The sequence below is a fragment of the Rhopilema esculentum genome, chromosome 7 (assembly GCF_057945365.1).
Source record: "Rhopilema esculentum isolate cy_ngs chromosome 7, ASM5794536v1, whole genome shotgun sequence".
Classification (NCBI taxonomy): Eukaryota; Metazoa; Cnidaria; class Scyphozoa; order Rhizostomeae; family Rhizostomatidae; genus Rhopilema; species Rhopilema esculentum.
In genome coordinates this window covers 11,443,705-11,461,976 of record NC_142821.1, presented here as the reverse complement: position 1 = coordinate 11,461,976, position 18,272 = coordinate 11,443,705, and the positions used below count along the sequence as shown (strand labels likewise).

Sequence of the window (18,272 nt, the reverse complement as noted above, 5' to 3'; positions counted from 1 at the left end):
ACCACTCAGTTTTGCAGGGCAGAAACCCTTTTCACCCCCCCCCCCCCAAACCTATTGGCCAAGTTACGCTCCTGAATACAAAGCTACTAAGTGACAGGGCCTTTTCTTTCTAGCCAAGTCAATCTAAAATTGGTGCCTAATCGACGAAAATTCCCACCTCATCTTTAAAGTAATGGCTCTCCAGCAGTTGCTTAAGGTCGAGGGGTATCAGTATCATGGTTTCTAAGGTTTTTGGTCATCTTAGGTCACCTTAGGCTCCTATTAAGTGCTGTATATTTAAGCAATGGCTACGAGGGACTACATAAATCTCATATGTACATTAAATGAATAACACGATTTAAGCTATCAGATTCCGCAGGCTTCAACCCTTGGCCCCCCAAAGGGGCGTTGTCCCTATGACACGACAATGGTGGGTTCCACATCTTATTTTATTTTATTTTATATATTTTATTTTTAAATTATTTACCCAGGGTTGCAATTCAGTTTGAATAACTGTTTTACAATATACCCTGCAACTTAAAAGAAAAATAACCGATCACAATAATCGTCTAAACCTATGAATATACAAAATACCTAGAAATAAGAACTTGAATAAAAAGAAGAAAAATTAAAACCAGCTTTCCTTGAATATTTTCAATTATGAGCTTCGAGTTTGGCTTTAAATGACTGGATGGAAGGAGCTAACTTGATATCAGAATGTAGTTTGTTCCATGTATCAACTCCGCTGAAAGAAAACGAGTCTTGACCTGTTCTCATTCGAGGTTTCACTAGATCGCATTTCGTATTCCGTAAGACCCGATTGTGAACATCAGACAATCGGGAGAAGATCTGACAAAGGTTATCGGGATCAAGTCCATTTAGAGATTTATATACCATAGTAGATGTTTCCTTATGGACAAGCCTATTAACTGAGAGCCATCCTAATCTTTGCAACAATGGAGCAGCCGATTAATCAAAAGGGCTGCCCGTGACAATTCTTGCAGCTCTGTTCTGCAATTTTTTGCAAGGTATTCTGTTTAGTATCGCCACTGTATCCCCATACTGAGCAACAATAGCTGAGGTGGGCTCGACGATACTTAGATACATGTTCCTTCACGTCTCTTCTTGTACAAAATGTTTGGCATATTTCCAAAGCCCAAGGGCTACTGAGATTTTCTTTTAAAGGCGCTTTGCCTGGCTTGCCCATTTCAAATTTTCAACAATCATGACACCAGGATATTCAGTTTCATGCACAAGCTCGATATCGTCCCCGTTAACGTGGAAGCATGGGGTGATCACTGATGTTTTGTTTATCTGCCCCAGCTTTTGGGCTGAACCAGTTATCATGGCTTGTGTTTTGACGATATTCAAGGAAAGCTTATTGACCTGCAACCGTTTCTCGAGGCAGGCAAGTTGTGCATTGACAACAACGTCAATTTCTTCGATTTTAGCCAAAGAGTGGGAGTTTGCTATATCATCGGCGTACATAGTAACGAGTGCCTTTCTTAAAGCAAAAGGTAGATCATTTATATAAAGCAAAAATAAGAGAGGTCCAAGGCAAGATCCTTGTGGTACCCAATATTAATTTCTGCTGATCCCACCCCGCTTACCCATTTCAACAACTCATGATACGCCACTGTCATCCCAAACCTTATCCCCGCTTTCAACGAGCCTATCTTTTGTCATATGCTGTGTTAATAACATATTCATAAGTATTCAAGATACTATGTGAATTTTTTCATCAAACGCCACATGCTCATTTGACATCAGATGACTGATAGGAGAAGCCTAACAGAAAAAGATGTGCTAGGACTGATATTTCATCTGTGACATACATATTGCCGAAATGTCCCCGAAACTACATAAGTATGCAAGAAAAGGAAACAAGAAAAAGTTGCTTAAGGCTTTACGGCGTTGTTCTGACGTGGATCATATGGACGAAGATGGCAAGACTGCATTATATTATGCTATGAGTGAAGGCCATCTCAAATGTGTAGATATTCTTATCGAACACGGGGCAGATCCTTCAAGGTAGGGGAGCAAACAATAAGGTAAACTTTTCACAATGCATTGACAATGCAATGTTTTTCACAATACAATGCATTGCTCGAAAATCATATGCTGTAGTTTTAATGAAATATTTATATACTGCAATTTTGAGCTCCTATTTTCAAAACGTACGTAGATGTCAGTGCCCGTGCTGCAAAGGGAGACGGATCATGGGGGCGTGCCTCCTACCCTTTTATTAAATGAAAGACTTGAATTAACACAATTTCATATGGATAAAACAGTATATTACAACAAATACATTGAACAAAAATCTGCAAGTAAAAGTGCGTCAGCAAAAATTTTACACGAATGGGGGCTAGGAGGTGAAAGAAAATTTTAACATTGCTATTCCTTCCAGTCTAGAATCTGGGGTACAGGTCCAGAATTTCTACATGATAATCCTTTATTCTTAAAATCTTCAAATCAATGAATTTTCCGGACTTTCCAAAACAGCTCGGTTTCTTTTCTAGAGTTTCAGACATCGCGAAGACCCGCCCCGAGCTTAAGACTTCGAACAACAGCTTCTTTTCCCTGGCCTTTTCTCAGAATGGGAAAAGCAACAGTTTTATCTCAATCGACAGAGTAGTGTCAACAAACAGAGAATTTCTACCCAACATCTCTGCGAAGGAGCTGAGGACGCTCGGGAGCACCCAGGCTGCTTGCGGTGGATGGATGGTCTATTCAGACGCTTGCTGGTCGGATTTTCCAGTAACAATCAAACACGCTAATATGCTACAACACAGTGAGAGAAAAAATACTCAATTAATGCAGAAGAGGCTGTTGGAAAACGAGGCCTGTACTTTAAGGTACATTAGCATATTAGCTGTTGATCTACAATCAAAATTAAAGAAAAACAAAGCTCGTGTTTTGGTTTGATTCATTTCCAGTGAGAGAAACTAGGGAGATGGCGGACTCATTTTGAGGACATCTTGATTTTGTTTTGCCCGTCAGACTTTCTTGATGTCACAGTTTTTTCTGTATCTTTAAGTGCATAACCTTCTTGGATTCACCTCGGTATAGAGACTGAGTGCTATACAGATCAGAATCCAGGCTAGAAAAACACGCAAACACTGAAATTATTTTTTTGTGTCTATATCGACAGCTAAACATATTTTATCTTCTCAAACAGTACGCTCTTTTGCTTCTTCAGCAATGCTTAGCAATTGCAGTACTTGATTAACAGAGTTGCAATTATACAATGTGCAATAGTACCCACCCCCTCCCCTCACCCAAAGAATATACAAGCTTATCAGAGCCTTGTCAAGTCTTAGATAGAAACCCTAGAAATCCTCAGTATAAAAGTTGTGAAATGGCTTAATTTTTTGTTTTCTTAGTAATTGTATACAGATGTGTAGCGTTTTTAAGAAGGCGCTACACATCTGCAAATCTACCACGATCTAAAGTTTTTAAATAATTTATTTATTCTTGTTATAAATCTCCTCTTTTGACACTGCTTTTCATGCATTACCACAGGTACAAAAGTTGAAATTTAAACCAAATAAGAATTGGTTGCATAAAAGTCTTCCTACTTAAACAATTATATCTATTGAACAGAGATCTGCACCACCCAAATGTGATTAAGCTGATAGCAACATGCAAAACTGACATCGGACCTCCAACTCTTGTATTCGACAAAGTGTCACACCAAAATTTGGCTCTTACTATCAGCACTTTAGAAAACTGTTCTAAACATCGGATTATATGTTCTGCGCTGTATCAAGTCATGCTAGCTTTGCAATACACTCACGTTAATTCTATTGTTCACAACTACGTGAATGCAAGAAGTGTATATCGTTGCGGTGATATCAAGTTTGTCCTAGCTGACTTTCAATATGCCCAAAGAATGACAGATAAGCTAGAACCGATTTCTTCCAACGTCTCTCAACTCCCTTGGATGGCTCCCGCGCAGTCGGATGGGGCAGATCCTGAGCCGAGCTCTGATATATACAGGTATGTACTTTAGCAAATTGCCTTTTCATTTGTTAGCGACAAAATTTAAAAAGAAAGATTGCATTGTCGAAGACAAACGCTGGCACCGAGCTCTGGATCTGACATATGAATACTAGCAACAACTTATCCACTGTCTGTATTGATTGGCCTAAGTGAAAACTTTTGTGGAGATGTGAGAGAACTGGAACTTAGTTATTGCATCACTTGTTAATAGAGAATGGGAAACAATACGGGAGGAAGGGACAGTAGTAGAAATTGATACAAGAATTGGAAGAGGTGCTTATGCATAAAAGATTTATAAGAGAAACGTAATAAAATTCAAATAGAGGATTGATGACAATAAAAATCTGCATTTTTGTGCCTCTTTTGGTATACTCTCGAGTAGTTTGTATCCCTGGTTTCAGGTGGCTCGTCGTACTTGCAATTTATCATACCATTTGTGGAAATTTGTTGATTTTTATCAAGAAAGAGAGCCAACAACATCCTTATGCCATTTTCTATTTCAAACAACCGTACTGCAACCAACGACGATCTAAGTTGCAGTTGCCTCTCTCCCACTTCTATAATCTACGATATGCTTCGCAAAATGGACCAGAGTTACTGGGCTTAATCACTTTGACCTGCTTCTATGCAAATTTTGTTATTTCATCCTACTGCAAGTAAGCAAAACGTAAGGGAACGCAAGGGAAAATAGCCCATCAGCCTCTTCTTCATAGAAACTTCGGATTAAACATGCTGTTTAGGGCGTACACATCTGCTCCTATACACAACCTAGAGGATTTATGGAATAAATCTTCAGAGAAAACTTTGGTAAAAACTAACTAAGCTTATTTTCTTATGTGGATATTCACGATTGGGCATAAATTTTTTATCTACAGTGCAAGCATACATATACATTGCATAATCCAGAAATTGAGAAATCAAAATTATCATACGCCGTATCAATTGAGTTTCGAATAGACAAGAGCGGATAAAATAATTGCCTATGCATTTGATCAACGTAGCAATGAAAATATCTTTCAACTCACGTAGCTGCTACTGCAAGCGAGGTCTTTCTTTGACGATTAGTTTGATATAAAGTACCATTGCAAAACGCAAATATAGTCAACAGTTTCTGGATGCCCAAAAAGGTGTACTTGAAAAAGTGACTACCCTGCCATGCGCGTCTGCCAACAGGGTCTCATTTTCGGCTACAATTCTGAGGTAGGATTATGTGTCTTTATCTTGGCACAGATAGACCCATTAAAGTTACCTTTTCAAGGACCGGTCGAATTTTTTGAGAAGTTAAAACTTAATCTTTTTAGTTTAAATTTGAAATTCAAAAATATGATCAATTTACAAAAAGCATAATATTCCAGGAGAGATATCAAATTTTCAGAAATTTGTTCCAGGACAGGGTTAACAGATTTATTCCTTTAATTTTCTCCAAATTAGTCCCTTTCTTAAATGCTCGTATTTTTGTCAGTAACTTTTTTTATTCAAAACTACCGTTTTGTCATTTTCAGTTTTGGCGCCCTCGCGTGGGAAGTTCTCGCAAGAAAACCCCCATTGCACTGGAATCAATCAAAAAGCAATCTGAAAGAGGATACCATGTTTACATTTCCAGTGCAGCCCGAATGGAGCCTAACTCTTCGAAACATAATATCTTTTTGCCTACTACCATTCGCTGATATGAGACCAGACCATAACGTATTGCTTGGTATGCTACGGAATGAAATGACGTCACTTGAACAGGGGGGTATTGGCGATTCAATGAAGCAAACTGATGGAAGGGGTGACGAACACAAAATTGAAACAGTCAGCCAGAGTAAAACGTTCGTAGCAGTTAGGCTTTCTGATCTTTACCACGAAGACTTGTCCAGGCTGAAGCGTAATGTATGATACTGACAACATTTTATTATATTTTTTCTTTACGGACTGGGAGAAAGAACCTAGACAATAAGACTGTTGTTGAGCTCCTGTTGTGGCTAGCAAACGACGTAATCTGTTTATATGCTCACCTGTCTTGAGTGATCATAAATAAAAATCAAGTTTAAATTTCGAGTTGAACTTTTAGATTTCGAGTTCAAGGACATAATTCTTATACTTTAGGCGGTTTAAAAATACCCCTGTCAAACTTTCTATTACTGCTTCTTTTTGTTTCATACATTTGTTTACATTTCGAGTTAACTTTACATCTAACGACTTCAAAATTAACGGATACATGCATTTGAAAGTGAAATATGCGACTGATCAGCGATGGAAGGACACTTCGAATCTGGGGTTCTTTTAAGCTAAATACAGCTTTTAATATACTGAAGTATTTTGAAGGATTAGAATATTGTAAACAGATGGCATTCAGAAAGAAGAATGATTTGCTATTGAACGCAATGACGGGAACACGAGAAATAAAGGCAAGATTTGCGTCTTGTTTTCTTCTTGTTTATATCAGGAGTTATGTCTTGCTTTTATTGGCATCCGCTAGAAGAACTTTCCAACAATGTCTTTTCTCTAATTCCGTCGCCTGATAATCGCATTAAGCGTGAAACCTGAGTGTAGCAACTTATAACCGTCCTGCTCTATACACCATATAGCGAATTCCCCAATTCAAGTCTATGATTTTCAGTGCCGCAACTTTAATTGTTCATCTTAACATTCACACAGCTATATTCGTGCAACCTTACGATTTCCAAAGCTCAAGAAATCCTTAACATTGCGGACAAGCACGACAGAAAAAGCTGGGCGATGCATTCTTTGATTGCAAGAGAGCTGGCGAAGATTGCGTATGACCGACAGTTGCCTCAAGAGAGAAAAAACATAGCAAAGGAACTGCTTAACAGTGAGTCAAAAGACATAGAAACCTGCTTTTCAAAACCGATCGGGGCTGTAAATTTTCCTTGGGAATCTGAAGCAGATGAAAGTAAAAACATTTGCAACATGATCTGTAAGCAAAAATCGTGTTAAACTTTTTAAATTCAGACCAGATTTTTCAAGCAAACAGAAGAAATTCTCAAAGATTAGCTTCAGGGAAAGAGGGGATGAAGAATGAAAAAATAAATTCTGTTTTGTCGTTTTCTTGTTAACTTTACTTTGGATGAGAAATGACTCTTTCACAATAACTTAAATCTGGTTTTATGGAGATGCAGTTCACAGAAGCTACCCTAAAAAGGGATTTCGTAAAATTTCCAAATTTATGTCACTAAATCAAAGAAATATTACATCTCATTTTGTTTCATGATAGATTTTGTAGTGTTGCCTTGAAACCAATATGATATAGTAAAGAAAATGAAAGAAATAATTCTTTTAAAAAAATTGTTTATAAAAGAAATAATTCTTTATAAAAGAAATGATTTTTATAACTATCACTGGGGGATATAATTGATAACAACTTACAGGTTCAAAATAAATCATTTGAACAAAATGATTATATCTTATTTGAATATCCTGAATATTTTTTATGAATTTAAACTCATCTTGTATGTTGGTTGTGTGTGAAGAAATAAGGTAGGTTCTAGTTCTTTGTAATAGTCAACATTTTAAGGAATTTTTCACACAAGTTTCAGAACCAACATTGTATGCGAGTATTATGGACCAAAAATCTTTCGAAAAGCAGCCTTGATTGTTAAAATGTTTAGAAAAAAGCTTATGTTTACTTTATGTATTCAGCCAAGCATTAGATGCATTCTTGACTTGAACGGGAATTTCTTTCAACAAGAAGCAATAGTAGGATAGAGTTTATGTCTTAAAATGTTTGCTTTTTTCACAGCCAGTTTTAAATCACTATCTCTCTTTTATATATCTCCATATAGATTCATATACTGCTTTCTGACTATTTTTAGAGTTCCGATATCCTTTGCGAGACAGTGACTTTGTTAATGGAATAAGAAGCACTGGAAATCCTGTGAAACAGAAAAAAACAGAAGGGAGTAAGCACTCTAGCATTCCGGGTGAAGTTGAGCGTCTTGCGGAACTAGCCTCGCAGCACCAACGGAAGCAATGGTCAAAATTGATGACTCGTTTGAGGACCTCCTCAATAGAGGAAAAACTTGTTTCTGATATTATCATGAAGGATTGATTGAATTAGTATATATACATCGAGCATTTTTAAGCTTAGAAACTACGGCGACTTGTCCCCCTGCAACTGAGTTCCATCGGCATGTTTTCAATTTTGATACTGAACGTTCAACGTTATTATTATGTAGAGTTTATTTATTGCTTTCATCACGCCAAGCTGTTTTCAGTCTACTGCATGTGTCTTCGCTGCTTGAAGAAATGTCTTTATCTTGGTCTAAAGTAATTATTCTCTTGTATCTAGAAAAATTTCAACTGATCCCACAGTTGTGGTCTTTCTTCCGCCAGCTTGAAAAGTCTTTGATCCAACCGACTGGAACAAACACAAGTTCATGTTGGGGTATAAATAGCAACCCGTAAAAAAGAGCGTCTTGAATTCTTTAAAGAAATTTAAACTCTTCCACTTTTCCAATTATCCCGTGTACTGTCCGTCAAAGCCGGATCATTTAGTGGAAGATATCCCTTTGCCAATTGGCATTTCGTCGACCATAGTGATTTGTCCGTTTTCTTGTTTACGGTTTTCTGGTGTTTCCGGAGCGACTCTTACCCGCCTTAGCCGGTCACAGCTCACGATTTTGTGCGCAAACCTGAATAAAGACCTGAATCGACAGCAGTAAATGATGAATCTTGTGTTTAGGTCGATATAATGCAGAATGTTCAGGTACTCCCAAACGGCTGTACACGTGTACGTGTCACATTTAGCGAGTTGTTGTATGAGGAAGTAACATATCAGTGGCAGAAGCCCAATACCGAACATGCATAACAGAAGAATAAGAGACTTGAGCGATTTGTAATGGTCATAGATCTTGCGGGTCCTTGAATTCGTTTCCCGTCTTTGCTCCCGGTCCTGTTTCTGATGGGCCTTGCTGAGTATCATCAGGTACAAATTGCTGGCAAATATGATCACGAAGCAGACTAGCACAAGCAAAGCTTCTGTGACGTCCAAGACAGCCTTAACAGGCTGGCATGTACCTCCAGGAAAGTACTCACTCTTAACTGCCCAGTTCGAAGCACCAATGCCAAGAGAGACAGCCCATATTACTCCGAGCAAGGTAAACGTGCCATATGGCGTGAAAAGATTGTTGTATTTGAGATGCAATGCACAGGCAAGAACTTTATCGACAGATAGGCTGATGAGAGTAAATACACTGACAAAACGTTTGGTATCGAAAAAAAACCTATAGGCATTACGTGTATGTGTGAGGTGAGAGCCAGCCAGGTCAGGGTAATGCCTGATCACGATTATCAGTGGAAATGCCGTTATGGAGAGCATAATATCAGAAATCGTTAGGTTTGCGATGAACCTGAAGGTACTTATCTTCCGAAGCTCCGGAGTGGCATGAATGGCTCTTAATACTATGGCACTTCCAATAAAATTTATTGGTGATAGAATTACTGAGAGTATGACTTGCAAATCATCTATGTCTTGACAGAATCTGTGTACGCTGAGCGATCGGTTCGTAATGCTCATCCTGGCACCCTTTTAAAGCAGCTCCTTCCCCAAAGGCTTCAACTTAATCAAGCCAAAAAATCTCTTTCAAATGATGCTGTTTTTTGGATGCTCTTTGGTACAAAACTGTGCTCTTGAAATCTGCGGACAAACTTGTACATCCTCTCTTCCGCAGCTTCTACCAGTAAGTGAAAACCAACAGAGAGTTTGAAAATCTGTGAGGGCGTCAGAGTCTTTCCTTACCAAATCTCTCTTAATTGGGAGTTTTTCAAACGATGCGAGACCTGAAATGAGCTTTTTCACTCGTTCTATAGTGGATAAGTAATCTCTTGGCATTGGTCGGGAGACTATTGTGGCGGCTTTGGCAAAATAAACACATGTCTTGCGAGAGAAATTGATGGAAATCCTCCAATCTTGTCCCTACAGCAATTACTTATTTAAAGACATCTGGCACGATTCGGAGCTTTTTCCCTAGCACTTCCATCTGCTCCACAGTTGCCATGGTGAATCCGGCCAAGTACCGATAACCGTAAAGAATATATTTCTCTTAATCGTTTCACACAACAGCAAAGAAAGAATCGGCCTTCTTTTAGGTCTTTTAACTATCGCGCCATTACACTTCTCCGCGAGCCTATGGAAATACCTATAATTATCATTTTTTATGTTCCCAACGGCAAGTATTGCACTGCACGTTGCTTGCGTACTTTGAAGAATGAAATTCAGCTAGAATTCATGTTTTTGTTTAATGTTTCAAGCCTTGGTAATAGATTATATATCCATTTATCTGCATTGCTTTAGGCGTAGTGGTTTCAAAACGAATAGCTCCTATGTTTCTGCGCACCTTGGCTATCGCACCTGTAAACTCATTGGGCAATTCAGTTCAATTTATATTGTAAATTATCATGTTTATTTGTTTCTGCCTAGCATTCTAAGATCAATTCAAGGGCATACCTCCATCAAACAGAGAGCAGGTTCTTTCTCGTGATTCCAGTGCTATTCCATTTCTCTCATACAGTCAAAGAATAGGATTGCCCCTATTTCAGTCATCTCTAGAAGCTACTGGGGCCTCGGACTTCGCTCCTTCTTACTGAACTATCACAGCCATTTATGATTTGTGTCACAGATACGATAACGGGAGCAACAGTGGGGACCACTTCTATAGGCTTCTATGTCGAAAAATCTTTAAATGGTACATTCTACTTGTGACACCACAAGCGACACGTTTTACTTGCGTCGATTCCGTGTAGATTTCGAAAATATTATAGTGGAATATCACTATTCTCACGAAAACACATACTCCTTTGCTTAATTTGCAAGTAAAACAGATTTTGAAATTGTTTCCAAGTACAATGCATGAGTTGGTTGATTCTGTCAGAATGCATGACTTTACATTCTATGTCCTTTATTGGGACAATGATCTACTAGAGAGTCTTTATCAAAACCAATCCTTTGGAATCCCCCCCCCCTCCCCAGCATGCAGTTCAGTACAATCTAATATTTCCCAGGCCCCTTAAAACAACAGCGACATCACACGATGTGGAATATGGTTGCAGATAGCAATATAAATATACAGTAGCTTAAATAAAAACCCCCAATGTAGCAGAAATACCAAGCAGATGGATGGATGCTCGCTCAAATATTTCAAGTATTTTTCGCTTTTCACGAAAAATTTTTAATTCAAGAAGTAGGCTTTTGTGGGCTGAATAATGTCTTTACCACCCTTGAAATTAAATATAGTTAAACGACTGACAAGTAACTATATAAGATGTTTACTCTGTCATGTGTCATGAGACTGACTGTATCTTGCAGTGATGCATCTTTCGTTGCAGTAATAATGCATGGCAATACAATACTAGATAGAGGATACTCCTGCTGCTTGCTGGGGCATCACGCAGCTGTTTCCTGAAAAACTATCATAGAAAGCGTTGACGAGTTAATAAGATCTTACAATAAAGATTTTATTCAGAGTATTTTGTGCAAACTTCTACGTAGGCATGGCTTCTGCTAATGCATCAGTATAAAAGTGAAATTTCCAAAAATGTGTCCCTCAAAGGTTCATAACCCTTTGAGCATCATTCTTGTTTCATTCTGTCAATAAAGCTTTTCACGGCGATGTAAAGCTAAGGCGAACATGATGAATAGAGCAGAAATTCGTGAAGGGCAGAAAATTTTCTGCTGTTGATAAAGAAAGATTCAATCCAGAAGCTCATTTGCACCGTTTAACGGAACTTTGTCAAAGCACATCAGTTCTCCTTTAAAGGATTAAAAATATCATTTTCTCAGATTCCTTTGATGTCAGAGATGTTTCTTCAAGTCGGACAAAAAAAGTATGCAGTTTACATTCAACAGCTATAGTATACTTTAGACAATCAGAATGTAGAGTTTTGCATAATGTAGCAAAGGACCTTGCAATACTGGTCAAGTCTGTGCCACAATTAAAAAACCAAAACAAGAGTATCGATGCTAAGCTTTTGAATAAGGTACAATGCCTGTCAAAAGTCTTGGAACACTGACATCAGTTTGCAAAGTCAAGATCAACATGCCCCTCTCCCAACGGATCCATGTTCTAGGGGTAAGGGGCGGGAGTAGTAATTTTTGATATAAAAATGAAAGATATAAAATGCAACACAATTTGCTGGGTGTTCCAACTACATTTCGCAGTCATTGTAGCTTAAAAATTTTGATTAGGTCTAACTGAAAATGCTTGAATTATGGAGCAAAAATTACCAGACGGATAGATGTAAAATTTCTCCAGTGAGTAATGTTAGGAAAAGGCTCAGAAGCATTTAGAAAAGTCAAGAATTATAGGAGTATAGCAAGCAAGAAGAGGGTAGAGTGGTTCGAAATTTACAAAATTTTGGGAGAGAGATTTGTTGTGGGACCAACTTCATGTGAATTTGGCAAAGAGACTAGGAAAGTAAGTTTGGTACTTTGCATGTGTCTCACTGGCCCCAAGATCAGATCTCAGATCTCCAGGAAGCAATGTACATGGCACAATCAAAGTAATCCCAAAGAAGCTTGCATACAAGAATCTACAAGCACATTGTGGCAACTTCCATGATGCAACAGTTAGATTTATTCTTAAACATTTTTCGTCAGTTAGATTTATTCTTAAACATTTTCTGTCAGTTAGGTTTATCCTGAGCGTAATTAGATAATATAGTTTTTAGAATTATTGATTAACTAACTCTTGATTTGAAGCCAATACCCCTTTCAGCCCACAATTGAAAAACAAGCAAAGGCTAGAAAAGGTTCCTGTGCAAGCTTACGACAAAGCAGACTAGAAATAAGCAGCTAACCAGGAATGGTTATTCAACTTAACATGTTCAACAGTTCTTACGGGAAGTCATAAAAGGAATATATCTCTACAATTTTTTTACTTCTAACCACAAAACCTAAAAGAACAGCAAGAAGTGCCGCTAAACATGTCGGAAATTTAATGCCATATGCTTATATTTCATAATGTTTTTCTGGTTATTTGGTCAAAATTAAAAAATGATTAAAACATGTTTTATGATATCATCACTGAGTGCTATTGCCTTCACACCCTTACATCCACAATGTGACTATAATACCTTTTATATATTTATACAATATTAATATAATAAAGAACTTTTACGTGACACCAATAAACACTTCTCACCTTTGCGCTGTAGGTAAGATTAAAACAAAATGTTAGTCAACTAAGATTTCATACCAATATTGAGAATGTAACTACAGCAGTTGGCCTTGGCTACTTCTGCATCATAAACTGTTCTATGAATTCATTTTGTTCAGCTTCTTGCTTTTGAAGAAAGTCCAGTTGAATTCTAAATCTAAAATGAGAACCTTTTATTAAACAACTATTTTCTCTCCTCAAAACACAATGATTTGTTACAGCTCAATAGTAAGGATTTTAAATAGTACTGCAACCTAATTAAATTGCTTTTTACTAGTCTATTTTATAGCACTTGATGCTGTAGAAGCGAGCTGTTCAGAACAGTTTCATGTTACTTCACATTAAGCCTAGAACTTTGCGCTGCAACTTGAAACTATCCTGTGTTCTATATGTATGCCAACATAGTGTTTTAACCTATACTTACTCAAAGAAAAATAATGTTTTTAGTAATATATCATAAAAATTTCAAATTTCCTGTATTTTTAATGTCTTCTTAAATATCTTTCAACCCTTTTCTTTAAAATGATGCTAAATTTTTATTGTAACTGATGCAAAGGAACAACAAAGTGAAGAGGCAAGAGACAAATTCCCCATATTACATTTGCTACAGACAAACTGATGCCTTATGAGCCTGCTAAATTGTAAAACATGAAGTTATGTACAAACCAGACCAAAGCCTAACACGCTTAAAACATACATAAAGAGCATTTAACAAAGATTTCTTCTCCGATACTGAAAAGCTTGAATTTATTTGAGCTTAATAATTAACATTCTTTAGTGCTGTATTTGTCACAGGCACCAAAAAATTATTCTACAATACCTTTCCATCTGTGTATGCTTTTCAGCTATCAAAGCTCTAAGCTGTTGTTGCTGCGCCTCTCTTTGCTTTGTCATTGACTCAAGCTGGTTTCGCATTCCAATTGTCTAGATAAGTTTACAAAATAGATAGGTAATTGTTAAGTAATTGTTAGAAATGTTTAATAACTGACCAGGCAAAGTAGCCTATTGCTCAAGATTTATTGTATTTTTCATACTCTTAAAGAATTCTTTGTATGTATAAACATGTAATTTTAACAGATCTGATTGATCAGAACAACATGAATTGTGTTTGACATCTGAAACTGTGAGACATTAGAAAAAACAAAGAGTAAAACAGTTAGTGTATGCCCTATGACTATCAGTTTCAATTATGTTTAATGCTCTTAAACTTTATTGTATCATTTCTTCTTTATTGGACTCACTTTCATTTTCTCACTTTCAACTTCTTTTGCAAGAGAGTCAACCATTTCTAAGAATCCACCAACAATCTTTTGGAAATCATCAATTTCTAGAAATAAATTTTTAAAGATGTGTGAAATGATGTTAAAAAGCAACAAAATCTTATCCTGTAATTAAGACAATTAAATCAAATAATCTCAATACAATAACCATTTAATTTGGTTAGATTGAAAATATTTATACCCTGTTTGCAAATATCAAGAACAGAAGAAAAATCTCTTTGTAAGCATTTTTTCAGTAGCATCTGCATCATAAAATTTGCTACAACTTTTCTATAATAATAAATACTTCCCATAAAAGAGGCAGTCTTGGAGCAGGGCCTGAAGATTCAATTTATAAATGTTCATATTAATTCATTACATAACTTTGAGTCTTTTGCTTAACTGTTTAGTGTTTGGTGATGTAACTATAAGTATCTTTTAAAAAAAATGAAATGTCCTCTTTAACAGAATATCTAGGAAAATTTCAATCAATTTGAGCTTGCCTGTGGAAACCATGCAGCTCATTCCAGAGATATCTGGCATGGACAAAAGATCTCCCATTATATTCCTATTTTACATTCCTATATCCATTGTGTGCTTTACATCAGGAATTTACTGCTGTTTAAATTCTTTATTACCTTAGTTAAGTTACCCTTTCTGTTATCAGATCAAAACCAATAGCTTGTTTCGTTCTTTAGTTCTTTCCTTATGCCGACCATCTTAGAGTTACATCAATCAAACAGAAATTAAGTACATCGCAACTAACTTTCCTATGTTATGTTTTGAGTTTGATGGACTGCAAGATTTCTGAATCTCAGTATCTAGAACAATTACAGTTTTTAATTTTTGAGATGTTACTAAAATAGAGAAGTTCGGCGATCTTTTCAAACAATAATCTTGTCTTGATGAAAGCCTCACCGTATATCATTAAAAAATATATAACAACAATTATTGTCGGACTCACGGTAGGTAGGGTAAATTAGCTCTCGGGTTTTGGATCCCTAATTATTCTACAGCCTCCACTATATTAATACAAAACCTTTCACTTACTTTCAACAAATTCTTTACATTCTCCTCTAAGTTCCTGTGTCTGTTGGCTGATTTCAGGCTCCAAAACCCTGACTTTCGAGAGTTCGTCGAAGAAAATTCCGTTTGGTGGATCCGCCATAATACACTCCTGCTTGGCTACCGGACAGCAACAACATAAATATGGTATTCCCCCGCAGAGGCATCCTGTGGCGTCGCAATTGTCCCAATCATTCTTTTCATTATGAACGTGTTCTCAATAATTGACTCTATTTTGGCGATTCTTTCAGTTAAGTTAGCATTTTATTGTCTGTTTAAAAGAGTAATTTGATAGCCAATATTAGCAAGTTAAAGTCCAGATAGTCAGAATAGCCAGCACGGCGAAAAAAGACATATTTATGTCTCGACATGTTCATTTTAACCAGCTTTAATCAAAATTCGGCATTATCAGTAAGGTAATTCATTTAAATCAAAGTTAAAGCAATTTATTCAATAAAATACTGTTTAAATAAATAAGTCTTCAAACCATTAATACACGTTTCTAAATAATCACATGCTCCAAGTGAGTAGGGGAGTCTGCTATCCAAAGGAAAGGAGCAACGTTTGTAAATACACGATTACCAGCCCTAACTAATTTGGTCTTTCTTACATCTTATAAATATAATTCTTACTTTTATACTTACGGAATTTCAATAATTTTTTAATATAAATCGGTGCTAGATCTTTTGAACACTTAAAGGTTAACATGAGTGTATTGTATTTTATTCTGCTTGTAATAGGCAACCAATAAAGTCTCTTCAATACTGTTGTTATGTGGAAACGTCTGTGTTCACCTGTTAACATTATTGCAGCAGCGTTCTGGATCTTTTATAGGTTTTGAATTCACGCGATGGCAATCCATATGCCAAAGAATTGTTACAGTCAAGCCTTGACAGGACAAAGGCGTGAATGGCTTTCTTTGCAATCTTGTTGGTAAGGTATATTTGAGCAAGACTCTGATTTGCATTGTAACAATTAATAACAATTAATTAACTCACATTTCAGTTTTGTCCCCATTAAGGTTAAGCCTGTTTATGAGCATCCATGTTTTACCTTCTTTGATAAAACGCTTAAATTCTTGATATGGAGGTGGATGTTGAATCATTTGATGTAAATGGCATGCAAAATTGAGCATCATCAGCGTGGATGTGAAATTATAGTTGATGTGATATTGGAACAACAATGGTCCCAATATTGAACCTTGAGGAGCACCACATGACAGGATCATTTTCTTTGAAGTAACTTTTTTCACTTTAAACTTTTGCAAACGATCACTTAGATAAGACTCTGACCATTTCAACTCATCTCCCAATATGCTGCATTTTTAATTTCAAGTCGTTTTAAGAGCAAACGATGATTTACAGTATCAAGAGCAGCCGACAGGTCAAAAAATACATAATGAAAAATATGAAAGCATTCGATGTAAAAAAATTACAAAACATGAGCGTCTCTTAAAAGGTTCAAATTCTAGACAAAGATACAGTTTATTGTACAGCAACATTTGAGTTGGTGGATTGTATGTGTTATAGAAAGGGGTGCAAAATATACAGTAGGTAACATGAAATATGGTATTTTTATGGGATCAAAATTCCAAAAATACAATCGATGTAACCAAAGGTGCGCACTGAGTGTTGCAATTTGAAGGCTTGAATTTTCCAAGTCCAATCGCTGGTGAGCCTGTGATAAATCCAACATTGGGAAATATTTTGCACCATTACGTTTAAAACTTGCATCGCTAACATTTGGTGTCATGAATGGATATGTTCCCTGAACTGTTTTTTGTGCTTTTCCACGGTCCACAATTCTTTACCACTAAATTTCAATAAGAGGCGGCTTGCGGTCGCAATGTGCAAGTAACTTTAAGCTTCATAGCCTGGTTTGCGGTTCTATCATCTACGCAAATTCTTCCTGCACTGTTCTTTTGGGCTCTACTACAAACGGGTGGAACGGAAAGTGTCATCTAGTACCTTTTCTATTATATCTTTCTTTCCAGCTGTTAACCTTATGTCGCCTGCAAAAAAGAATTCAGCACTGCTGGTGTGCTTGCGATGAGATGGATTCATCGATATTCAAAATCACATTCTCACTTTTATTTCTCAATATTCTCGAAAACATTTGCATACTTGTTGAGCATCCTAGTGAGATTTGCAATTAATCCACGTTCGTGTGCCATTGCCAGACCAGACATAAGAGATTCCGAACTTCATCGACTATTTCGACCAAAGTCACGCCAAGTATTTATTGAAATCCGCTTTGTTACAGCCCTGTGTACCAAAGGGGAAGCCAAACAACTTTTTCGGAGGGGTAAAGAAATGAAATTTGCTGACAAAAAAGGGCGTGTCTCACTCTTAAGGGTATTATCATAAAATAAATAACCCTAACCCTAACCCTAACCCTTACCCTAACCCTAATCCTAACCCTAACCCTAACCCTAACCCTGACCCTGACCCTAACCCTGACCCTGACCCTAACCCTAGGGCCCTGCAGATGTTTTTGGTCCCGGGCCCCGCAGTCCCTAAAACCGCCACTGCCGGAGTGTCACTCTAAGCGGAGCTAAATTAAATCGGAGTGTCACTGCAAGCGGATTCGACTGTAGTGCTTAATTGCTCAATTGGAATATGTTGCTTTGAAGATAACATTAGTAAAGACTCTTGTATCTGGACACAAGCCATTCAACATTATCGGTATCAACTCAAGGTAAAATAGTTTGTGTTGCGATTAATAAAAGCAATTATTGAAAAGGCATTCACTGTTGTTTAAGCAACAAGACGACAAATTATTGCGATTTAAATGTTGCGACTGCATTTCCCAA

At 37.0% G+C, this 18,272-nt stretch overlaps 4 protein-coding genes across 5 annotated transcripts; 2 read left to right on the top strand and 2 right to left on the bottom strand.

Annotated features, from left to right (window-relative positions):
* The first annotated feature begins 1,825 nt into the window (after positions 1–1,825).
* LOC148959987 (inactive serine/threonine-protein kinase TEX14-like) lies at positions 1,826–3,991 on the top strand. The gene is made up of 3 exons (XM_089109279.1): positions 1,826–2,010; positions 2,499–2,834; positions 3,583–3,991. Exons 1-3 carry the CDS (start codon positions 1,826–1,828, stop codon positions 3,989–3,991), a joined length of 930 nt encoding a protein of 309 aa, XP_088965405.1.
* Positions 3,992–5,510: 1,519 nt separating this feature from the next.
* On the top strand, positions 5,511–8,032 carry LOC148959986 (uncharacterized). The gene is made up of 3 exons (XM_089109491.1): positions 5,511–5,853; positions 6,622–6,796; positions 7,797–8,032. The coding sequence occupies exons 1-3, from the start codon at positions 5,569–5,571 to the stop codon at positions 8,030–8,032; spliced, it is 696 nt and encodes a 231-aa protein (XP_088965617.1). The 5' UTR covers positions 5,511–5,568.
* Positions 7,975–9,683, bottom strand: LOC135683471 (adenosine receptor A3-like). The gene has a single exon (XM_065198732.2). The coding sequence runs from the start codon at positions 9,497–9,499 to the stop codon at positions 8,471–8,473; it is 1,029 nt and encodes a 342-aa protein (XP_065054804.1). The 5' UTR covers positions 9,500–9,683; the 3' UTR covers positions 7,975–8,470.
* Positions 9,684–11,248: 1,565 nt separating this feature from the next.
* On the bottom strand, positions 11,249–15,604 carry LOC135683931 (intraflagellar transport protein 20 homolog). 2 transcript variants are annotated; one of them, XM_065199334.2, is made up of 5 exons: positions 15,446–15,604; positions 14,378–14,463; positions 13,957–14,060; positions 13,176–13,293; positions 11,249–11,388 (listed from the first exon to the last, which is right to left on the bottom strand). In XM_065199334.2, exons 1-4 carry the CDS (start codon positions 15,561–15,563, stop codon positions 13,212–13,214), a joined length of 390 nt encoding a protein of 129 aa, XP_065055406.1. In that variant the 5' UTR covers positions 15,564–15,604; the 3' UTR covers positions 11,249–11,388; positions 13,176–13,211. The 2 variants fall into 2 exon arrangements, with proteins under 2 accessions (XP_065055406.1, XP_065055405.1); XM_065199333.2 differs by lacking the exon at positions 11,249–11,388 and having other exon boundaries at positions 11,429–13,293.
* Between the last annotated feature and the right edge of the window lie 2,668 nt (positions 15,605–18,272).

Excerpts from the sequence above, each read along its gene's own strand:
- LOC148959987 (XM_089109279.1), top strand. The coding sequence starts at position 1,826 with ATGTCCCCGAAACTACATAAGTATGCAAGAAAAGGAAACAAGAAAAAG. Across the intron at positions 2,011-2,498 it reads CACGGGGCAGATCCTTCAAG|AGTTTCAGACATCGCGAAGA; the intron begins GTAGGGGAGCAA and ends TTTCTTTTCTAG. Across the intron at positions 2,835-3,582 it reads AACGAGGCCTGTACTTTAAG|AGATCTGCACCACCCAAATG; the intron begins GTACATTAGCAT and ends TCTATTGAACAG.
- LOC148959986 (XM_089109491.1), top strand. The coding sequence starts at position 5,569 with ATGTTTACATTTCCAGTGCAGCCCGAATGGAGCCTAACTCTTCGAAAC. Across the intron at positions 5,854-6,621 it reads TGTCCAGGCTGAAGCGTAAT|CTATATTCGTGCAACCTTAC; the intron begins GTATGATACTGA and ends ACATTCACACAG. Across the intron at positions 6,797-7,796 it reads AGCAAAGGAACTGCTTAACA|AGTTCCGATATCCTTTGCGA; the intron begins GTGAGTCAAAAG and ends GACTATTTTTAG.
- LOC135683471 (XM_065198732.2), bottom strand. The coding sequence starts at position 9,499 with ATGAGCATTACGAACCGATCGCTCAGCGTACACAGATTCTGTCAAGAC.
- LOC135683931 (XM_065199334.2), bottom strand. The coding sequence starts at position 15,563 with ATGGCGGATCCACCAAACGGAATTTTCTTCGACGAACTCTCGAAAGTC. Across the intron at positions 14,464-15,445 it reads ATGTAAAGAATTTGTTGAAA|AAATTGATGATTTCCAAAAG; the intron begins GTAAGTGAAAGG and ends ATTTATTTCTAG. Across the intron at positions 13,294-13,956 it reads AAGCATACACAGATGGAAAG|ATTTAGAATTCAACTGGACT; the intron begins GTATTGTAGAAT and ends TTCTCATTTTAG.